This window comes from Haliotis cracherodii, unplaced genomic scaffold (genome assembly GCF_022045235.1).
Source record: "Haliotis cracherodii isolate W230 unplaced genomic scaffold, xgHalCrac1.p SCAF_2, whole genome shotgun sequence".
NCBI classification, from domain to species: domain Eukaryota; kingdom Metazoa; phylum Mollusca; class Gastropoda; order Lepetellida; family Haliotidae; genus Haliotis; species Haliotis cracherodii.
In genome coordinates, this window is record NW_027266275.1 from 49307007 (window position 1) to 49317860 (window position 10854).

The 10854-nt window shown below is 40.3% G+C and overlaps 1 protein-coding gene across 7 annotated transcripts in view; it reads left to right on the forward strand.

Moving 5' to 3' along the window:
* Positions 1–10600, forward strand: part of LOC139468167 (stearoyl-CoA desaturase 5-like) — a 19893-nt gene extending 9293 nt beyond the window's left edge. For 5 of the 7 annotated variants that reach the window (XM_071249964.1, XM_071249961.1, XM_071249959.1 and 2 more), the window contains 4 exons: positions 2688–2928; positions 3624–3754; positions 6689–6894; positions 8595–10600. In XM_071249964.1, coding sequence (XP_071106065.1) covers positions 2709–2928; positions 3624–3754; positions 6689–6894; positions 8595–9018 — 981 coding nt within the window. In that variant the 5' untranslated portion in view covers positions 2688–2708 and the 3' untranslated portion in view covers positions 9019–10600. The remainder of the gene's footprint in view (positions 1–2687; positions 2929–3623; positions 3755–6688; positions 6895–8594) is intronic. The other 2 variants (XM_071249963.1, XM_071249962.1) reach the window with 1 other exon arrangement.
* The last annotated feature ends 254 nt before the right edge of the window (positions 10601–10854 follow it).

A 10854-nucleotide genomic window follows, 5' to 3' on the forward strand; every position in this document is an offset into this window, starting at 1 on the left:
GTGAGATGTATTGAATTTGAAGTGGCTATGTGGACATAGACGGGATAATATCTGCTATTCAGCATGCCATGGACAGTAGCTTATATCATGTACATGTCAGGAGATTTCATTAGCAGACTATGATTAAGTTGGAAGCACCCAAAATTTGTGTGGGTAATTGCCAGCCTGTTGGTGTGAGTATTTGTGTACCATGATAATCTTGACAATGGATTGGCCTAATTTAGCATTTAGTCATAGAGCCTCATTGAAACAAAGGTTGTGATTGGTTAATTCATGGAGTGCCATTATGTGTTACATAAACATACAGATGTTGAAGTGAAATAAACTCAACCTAAGTCAGTTATTACATTCTTATGGAAGCAAATACAGATAGCTTATGCAGACACAATTCTCATTTACATTTTAAGAATAATGGAACTTGGCAGATTGTGGTTTCAGGTATTTCTTTTATTGGCAAATTTTGAGTTTTGTGGAATAACGTCTCACAAGCTGAACTTGTTATTTTCAGAATATAAATAGGTATTTTAATAACTAATTTGTCATGCTTCCCTGTTTCTTATGTATGAGCAAGTTGACTGCCTGTTTCCTTGTCAGTGCATGTTGGTGCATGTTGGTGGTCACAGACAGATGGACAGGGGGGTTCTGTTCAGTGAGGCCAACTGGATATATTTATGCTAAAGTAACAAATTACCTTGGGTTGGTTGAAATTACAAAATAAATAAGTTTGCATAACTCAAGGTTTTATGCGACGCAGAGATGCCAATTTTTTGGGGTCAAGGTAAAACCCTGGCGTAACTGAATTTATTTAATACTTCAGCGTGAAAGTTTGAATTTTCTCTCAGTGTTCAACGAACGTTATCTGATGCATCCACCTTACTTCCCCCTCACAACGTTGAGACTGCTCAGAACCAGCATCAGTGAGTTCGATGCTTGATGCTTTACTGCTTACCTGCTGGCAGGATGCTTATTATCCCCGGCCCCAATGAAGTTGGCGGGGGATATTATAGAAATGGGTTCTGTCCGTGCGTGCGTGCGTCCCGAAATCGTTTCCGGAGCATAACTCAGAAACCGTTAAATATTTCTCTACGAAACTTTGCATATCTATCAGACTCATGCTGAACTGGTGCCTTTTGCTTATTAGGAATTTTATAAATTTTTATTTTTTACTTTTCCATGGCAACAAGTTGGACTTAGGTTCTATTAGGGTGCTGTTCGTTTCCAGAGTGTAACTCAAAAACAGTTAAATAATTTCTTACAAAACTTTGCATGTCTACCAGACACATACTGAACTGGGCCAGATTTTCAAAACGATCGTAGCCCTGAAATTAGCGTAAATATATCGTAAGGAAATCGTAGGCTATCGTAGCATATTTTCAAAACTATCGTAGCCGTAAGATATCTTAAGATTGTCGTAAATCTAAGATAGCCCCATACCTGTCGTAAGTTTATTTTATCTTCATCCAAGATGGCGGGATACTTTTCCATAGATATTTTGACAAACCATTAGTCTGCGTTATGTTCAAACATTGACATTTCATTTTGTAAAACTGAGTGATTCAAATTAACACTTCGAAAACACGAAGAACGCATCAAGGATTTTACGTCAAAAATGTTCTTAATCGCGACAACGATGCACATAACTGGAGTCGATAGCTTATATATATTTCTATCCGAGTCCATGCTGAAGAAGTGTGAAACAGCATACCTTTTCGATAATTTGGAAAGGATAAAAACGGAAGGTGTCGGCAGGCTACAGTAATGACCGTGACGTCATTGATAACTCAGGGGGAGCTGATCTTAGTTCAAACTCTAGTTGAGAGTGGTTTCCCTTTGTAATCGGGACACCTTCCTCAATGTTACAGTTTTCATAAAGCGCAGAGTTCCGCTGTTATATTTTCGCATTTGTGTCAATGCTTTAGTCTTTATTTTGGCATTTTATAAAATTATATCAATCTACATATGTGAAAAAAACCCTTAAAGGTTTCGCATAAGTTTTTACATCTAAAATCGTGTGGGACGGGTGGTTTTAATAATTGAATTTTAACTATATAGTGTAGTATTTATTGACTTAACAAGGAAATACATGTGATCAAATATTTATATACAATATCTAATACCTATCACTCGCAAAGGATTACTTATAAAAATATGAATTTATTCAATGAAATTCATGTTAAGTGTTCAGCTATCAGGTACCCATATTATCACACATTAATTAAACAGTGTCCACTCTGAGAGAACAGTTCACCTGAACATTCCCACTTTAATTACAGACAGACAAATGCAGTGAGCTGTAGCCCTTAATACAGGCTGAGGGCACAGTGTAGTAATGCTGTTTATTGTGATAATGCAAACTGTGATATGTATGGGGATGAACTTCTGAGAAGACTTTCATCTCCTTAATGAATTTGTAGTGGGGTCAGAGAATTTTTTTGTATATACCATACTTTTGATCAGTAGCCCTTTAGAAAGTTAACTACCTTTAGATATTTTAGTTGTGTTTCTGCAAGAAAGTTTTAATTTCTGATGGTATGTTTTTTTTACTCCTGTAACTCAAATAGTGACTTGGTTGATTGTGTGACATTGTTCCTGACATGAAATGTTGCTCATAAGATAAAACATTGAATTGGCTGGTTCACACTTGATTACTTTTACCCCACTCAAGTCACTCATATTTTCTGTTGTAGCAGCATCGGGAAAACATCAATATGGCTCCCAAGAATGTAATAATGGAAACCACTCCATCGGAGGACATGTTAACTGGATCCTCTGAAGTGGAGCCAGTCATCACAGCAGAAACACATGCTCAGAAACGTCCCCCTATGAAGATAGTATGGAAGAATGTAGTGTTGTTTGCCATGCTGCACCTGGCTGCAGTGTACTCGCTGGTACTCATCCCCCAGGCCCACCTCTACACCTTGCTGTGGAGTAAGTACATGCAGCAGCACACTGTCCTCTACATTAGACTGTCACACTGCCATCAGATGGTGTAATCAGCTCCCTTGCTGTTTTACCAAGGATGCATGATGCTGTAGAACAGTGTGGAATATAATGCAGGATGCTAACATTAAATATCTATGGTGCCAAAAAGTGTGTACTAAAGACACCCTTGTCCTCAGCTATGTTATTTAAAAGTTTATCAGTGATCATTATTAGCATGTAGTAGTTCTTTAGGTAGTTGAATTATCAACTGTGGTGTCCCCATCAGTTTGCTGTGGGAGGAACCAGAACAATGTCATCCTCAGCATGCTCCCGAGGCAAGTGTGTCAACTAAATTATATAAAAAATCTAGTTTTCACCCTTGCCATTTCATACATACTTTTCTGTGCTAAAATAATGAGGGGACTATCGCACATGTCTCCAATCTTTTCGTTACCTGATGGACCAGGTCGTCTATTGTAGTCATCTTTGTGGAGCCATTCAAAATAAGAACAGCAATCTGACACAACTCGTTTTGTAAATGGGGTGGCGCCACAATTGAGCAAACAAAGTAGACTTGAAAAGGCACAGGCAGAATCTAGGCTTTGATTTAGGCTAGCCGACATATGGACATAGGCTTCGGTACATATGCTTCTGGTTAGACAGGACTGACAGTCCTGATGAAATGATCATATCTGCTACAGGTGCTTTCATGTACGTATTTGCGGCCCTGGGCATCACAGCAGGGGCACATCGTTTATGGGCACACCGTTCCTACAAGGCCAGAATGCCAGTGCGTATCCTGCTAGCTATCATGGATTCTACTGCCTTTCAAGTAAGTAACTCATTTGGGACACAAATTAAAGTCAAGTTGAAAATATAGTTCCTATTACTTACAGCCTGTCGGGGAATAGTGAAATATTCATTGCAACTTTCCTCTAATGGTAGATGGAATAGTAGTTATAGCTAGTTAGAACCATCACATCATTCTCCCCACCCCATAGAACCATCTCATCATTTTCCCCCACTCCATAGAACCATCACATCATTCTCCCCCACCCCATAGAACCATTACATCATTCTCCCCACCACATAGAACCATCACATCAATCCCCCCCACCACATAGAACCATTACATCAATCTCCCCCACCCCATAGAACCATTACATCAATCTCCCCCACCACATAGAACCATCACATCAATCCCCCCCACCACATAGAACCATCACATCAATCTCCCCACCACATAGAACCATCACATCATTCTCCCCACCACATAAAACCATTACATCATTCTCCCCACCACATAGAACCATCACATCAATCCCCCCACCACATAGAACCATCACATCATTCTCCCCACCACATAGAACCATCACATCAATCTCCCCCACCACATAGAACTTTCACATCAATCTCCCCACCACATAAAACCATCACATCATTCTCCCAACCACATAAAACCATCAAATCAATCCCCCCTACCACATAGAATAATCACATCAATCTCCCCACCACATAGAACTATCACATCATTCTCCCCCACCACATAGAACCCTCACATCATTCTCCCCACCACATAAAACCATCAAATCAATCCCCTCCACCACATAGAATAATCACATCAATCTCCCCACCACATAGAACTATCACATCATTCTCCCCACCACATAGAACCATCACATCATTCTCCCCACCACATAGAACCATCACATCATTCTCCCCACCACTTAGAACCATCACATCAATCTCCCCCACCCCATGGAACCATTACATCAATCTCCCCCATCCCATGGAACCATTACATCAATCTCCCCACCACATAGAACCATCACATCAATCTCCCCCACCACATAGGACCATCACATCATTCTCCCCACCACATAGAACCATCACATCAATCTCCCCCACCCCATAGAACCATTACATCAATCTCCCCATCACTTAGAACCATCACATCATTCTCCCCACCACATAGAACCATCACATCAATCTCCCCCACCCCATAGAACCATTACATCAATCTCCCCACCACATAGAACCATCACATCAATCTCCCCCACCACATAGAACCATCACATCAATCTCCCCCACTACATAGAACAATCTCCCCCATCCCATAGAACCATCACATCATTCTCCCCCACCACATAGAACCATCACATCAATCCCCCCCACCACATAGAACCATCACATCAATCTCCCCACCACATAGAACTTTCACATCAATCTCCCCACCACATAGAACCATCACATCATTCTCCCAACCACATAAAACCATCAAATCAATCCCCCCTACCACATAGAATAATCACATCAATCTCCCCACCACATAGAACTATCACATCATTCTCCCCCACCACATAGAACCCTCACATCATTCTCCCCACCACATAAAACCATCAAATCAATCCCCTCCACCACATAGAATAATCACATCAATCTCCCCACCCCATAGAACTATCACATCATTCTCCCCACCACATAGAACCATCACATCATTCTCCCCACCACATAGAACCATCACATCATTCTCCCCACCACTTAGAACCATCACATCAATCTCCCCCACCCCATGGAACCATTACATCAATCTCCCCCATCCCATGGAACCATTACATCAATCTCCCCACCACATAGAACCATCACATCAATCTCCCCCACCACATAGGACCATCACATCATTCTCCCCACCACATAGAACCATCACATCAATCTCCCCCACCCCATAGAACCATTACATCAATCTCCCCATCACTTAGAACCATCACATCATTCTCCCCACCACATAGAACCATCACATCAATCTCCCCCACCCCATAGAACCATTACATCAATCTCCCCACCACATAGAACCATCACATCAATCTCCCCCACCACATAGAACCATCACATCAATCTCCCCCACTACATAGAACAATCTCCCCCATCCCATAGAACCATCACATCATTCTCCCCCACCACATAGAACCATCACATCAATCCCCCCCACCACATAGAACCATCACATCAATCTCCCCACCACATAGAACCATCACATCAATCCCCCACCACATAGAACCATCACATCATTCTCCCCACCACATAAAACCATCACATCATTCTCCCCACCACATAGAACCATCACATCAATCCCCCCACCACATAGAACCATCACATCATTCTCCCCACCACATAGAACCATCACATCAATCTCCCCCACCACAATTAACTTTCACATCAATCTCCCCACCACATAGAACCATCACATCATTCTCCCCACCACATAAAACCATCAAATCGATCCCCCCCACCACATAGAATAATCACATCAATCTCCCCCACCACATGGACCTATCACATCATTCTCCCCCACCACATAGAACCATCACATCATTTTCCCCACCACATAGAACCATCACATCAATCTCCCACAACTCATAGAACCTTCACATCATTCTCCCCACCACTTAGAACCATCACATCAATCTCCCCCACCCCATGGAACCATTACATCAATCTCCCCACCACATAGAACCATCACATCAATCTTCCCCACCACATAGAACCATCACATCAATCTCCCCCACCACATAGAACCATCACATCATTCTCCCCACCACATAGAACCATCACATCATTCTCCCCACCACATAGAAACCATCACATCATTCTCCCCACCACATAGAACCATCACATCAATCTCCCCCACCACATTTAACTTTCACATCCTCCTTTATATCCTTCAAAAATAAAAAAGGGAGATGCATTGGGTTTGTTTATTTTCCAGAACTCTATATTTGAGTGGAGTCGTGACCACCGGTGTCATCACAAGTATTCGGAGACAGATGCAGACCCCCATAATGCTAAGCGAGGGTTCTTCTTTTCCCACATGGGATGGTTGATGGTGAAAAAACACCCTGATGTCATAGCCAAGGGAAAACAGCTGGAGATGGCCGACCTTAAAGCTGATCCTGTTGTCAGAGTCCAGGAAAAGTAACTGCATTTGTTTTTGTTACTTGTAATTAACTTGCATTAACATGAGTAGGGAACACAACCTCCTCCTAGATAAGAACATCCAGGCATCTGAGAATGTTTGCTGCAAGTGGATGACAAACTAAAATGACTATATACAGGTTTATATCAGAGAGATATGTACAGAAGTATATCAGAGATATGTACAGGTGTATATCAGATATGTACAGGTGTATATCAGAGAGATATGTACAGAAGTATATCAGAGAGATATGTACAGGTGTATATCAGAGATATGTACAGAAGTATATCAGACAGATATGCACAGGAGTATATCAAGGTTAGATATGTACAGGAGTATATCTGACAGATATGTACAGGAGTATATCAGACAGATATGTACAGGAGTATATCAAGGTTAGATGTGTACAGGAGTATATCAAGGTTAGATGTGTACAGGAGTATATCAGACAGATATGTACAGGAGTATATCAAGGTTAGATGTGTACAGGAGTATATCAGACAGATATGTACAGGAGTATATGAGACAGATATGTACAGGAGTATATCAAGGTTAGATATGTACAGGAGTATATCAAGGTTAGATGTGTACAGGAGTATATCAGACAGATATGTACAGGAGTATATCAGACAGATATGTATAGGAGTATATCAAGGTTAGATGTGTACAGGAGTATATCAGACAGATATGTACAGGAGTATATGAGACAGATATGTACAGGAGTATATCAAGGTTAGATATGTACAGGAGTATATCAAGGTTAGATGTGTACAGGAGTATATCAGACAGATATGCACAGGAGTATATCAAGGTTAGATATGTATAGGAGTATATCAAGGTTAGATGTGTACAGGAGTATATCAGACAGATATGTACAGGAGTATATCAGAGATATGTACAGAAGTATATCAGACAGATATGTACAGGAGTATATCACATATGTACAGGAGTATATCAGAGATATGTACAGGAGTATATCAAGGTTAGATGTGTACAGGAGTATATCAGACAGATATGTACAGGTGTATATCAAGGTTAGATGTGTACAGGAGTATATCGGGCAGATATGTACAGCAGTATATCGGACAGATATGTACAGGAGTATATCGGACAGATATGTACATCAAGGATAGATATGTACAGGAGTATGTCAAGGATAGATATGTACAGGAGTATATGAGACAGATATGTACAGGAGTATATCAATGATAGATATGTACAGGAGTATATCAAGGATATATATATATATGCAAGAGTATATCAATGATAGATAGATAGATCTATCTATCTATCTATCTATCTATCATTGTTATACTCCTGTATATATCAGGACAAAGATAGATATGTACAGAGTATATCAAGGATATAAACAAGAGTATATCAATGTTAGGTATATAGAGGAGTATACCAATGATAGATATATACAGGAGTATACCAATGATAGATATATACAGGAGTATATGAATGAGAGATATATACAGGAGTATATGAATGATAGATATATCAGGAGTGTATCAAGGATAGATGTATACAGGAGTATTTTAGATAAATATGTACAGGAATATATCAAGGATAGATACATATATACAGGAGTGTATCAATGATACATATATACAGGAGTGTATCAGAAGCATGCCCATAATGTAGCCTCTTTGTCCATCATAACTCAAACTTAATTTGCATCTGTTTCCTTTTTCAGATTATATGTTCCATCTGTGCTGCTATTCTGTTTCATTGTGCCAAGCATGGTACCGTGGTGTTTCTGGGGGGAGAGTCTGTTTGTATCCTTCTACCTTGCTGCCATCTTGCGTTACTGCCTGGGACTGAATGCAACCTGGCTAGTGAACAGTGCTGCACACATGTGGGGCATGAGGCCCTACGACAAGCGCATCAACCCGGCAGAGAACATGATGGTGGCACTGAGTGCTGTAGGGGAGGGATTCCACAACTACCACCATACCTTTCCTCAGGACTATGCAACCAGTGAATTTGGGTGGAAAATCAACTTAACCACTTTCTTTATTGACACCATGGCGTATCTAGGACAAGCTTATGACCGACGCAAGATTCCTGCAGATGTTATCAAGGCAAGGAAACTGAGGACAGGGGAAGGTAGCCCTTGATTGAAGACGATGGAGATAGATTGCTGGGTTTTGGTAGGAGTGGACACACAAGCTGCAACAATGGTAGAAATTCACTTGTATTATGTAAAAAAAAAAAGTGCACTATTAGTTCACCTTTCTTGACCTGACTACTGCCATAACAGTGACTGTGAATTGAGCTGGTCATTGAGACATGAGCTTGCTGTATGTTGGAAAGTCACTTTGCCAGAAACAATCAAACATGCCAAATTGATAATTATCACATGTAGTTCTAAATGTAATCAAACCATGGAGTATCAAAACTAATGTGGATGATTTTCAAATTCACTTTGTGACCATGAAAAGAGCTTGCTTTCCATGTCAGGTCCTTTTTGAACAGTGAGGTTTTATGAATGTCATGACAACCAAGTTATTTTCTTTTGATCCTGTTTAAGCCAATATGCCACTAGTTCAGCTTAGTGGGTTGACCAAACTGGTAGGTTGTAAGTGGAACCTCTGTTCACAGTATTGATGGTTTGAGGCCCATTGTATATATGGTTGGTATACTGGAGGAGACTGTCGCTAGTCGGACTGAGCAGGAACTATTCTTGCCACTTTTGAGGACCATTTGTTCAAAACTGAATTAAGAATTTATTTCATCAGATGAAGTACAACTGTTAGAAGGAAGATGTTGCCAGCAAGGACTTGAACTGCCATGCCTGAATCTGGATATATATATGTAACCTTCATCAAGGCTGTTTTTCTTGAATCTGTTTTGTTTTTTCTAGTGAAATGATATGCAGTTAATCATGTTGATTACAGCTGCAGACAGTCCCAAGTAATCCACCTAGGCTGCTTTTGAGGAACATAAATGAGATGCTATCCTTCTCCATGTGTATAGCTATCATGAACACTGATGATGCTATGTGGAATATGCCTCAGACACCAAGATCAAGTATCGCCAGCAGTCACAAAGTGACTTGGCCGAGGGCGGGCAGTTTTCAAGTTATAATGGACACAATCTTGAATGAACAGATATTGATAATACACAATAGTATTGTATGAGTATTAGTCCGAGAACAAATGGCAGAATTATCAACCAACATTATACAAAATTACAATGGCAAATTATGTCAAAATGTCCTGCATCCGGTCCAAGTATCTGCAGATACTCTGCATCTAAATTTGTCACAACTAGTGGTTGTCTGTAGGTTCTGTGTTGTAGGTGACCTTCAGGTTCTGTATATTATAGTTTTGTTTTGGACTGCTGTCCTTGGTTGTCATTGTCCAGCAGGGGCACATGTGCCTGAAGCTACCTGCATATGTGGTTCTCATTACATCAAGTTACCCTTATGTCCATCCTGCTTGTATTGCTACAGGATTAGCAAAATTTGGGTGTTTCAATGTAAATTTCCAACTGTCATGTGTTCTTAGTTTGCTGATGTAGTAAGAACCACATAAGAGCATATTTTGTTGTTTGAGTTGTCTGTATCTTTGAAAGATTTTCATGCCTTTGTTTTATTTATTTCATTGACATACTTACGCCATTTTGTTTATTAAATGATGATTTCATTCAGTTTCAGAAAACAATCCTGGGTATGACAAAATAAATCGATCAAAAGTTGACCTTTTGTTGTCAATTGCACCCCTGTGTTGAATGTCACACTGAACAGAATTAGTTACATCCCAGTGCATAACCTTAATCCAGCACACATACAGCTCTTCGGGAGGAGCGCACTTAATTTAGGCAACAGTTAGTGTTAGCTTTTTGGGCTATCACAAATGCTTTAGTTTAGTAATGTAGGTAATATGGGTTCTGCCGCAACTCCACTGGAGCTGGATTTATATACCTATACTGCTACTACAGGTGGCATTTTT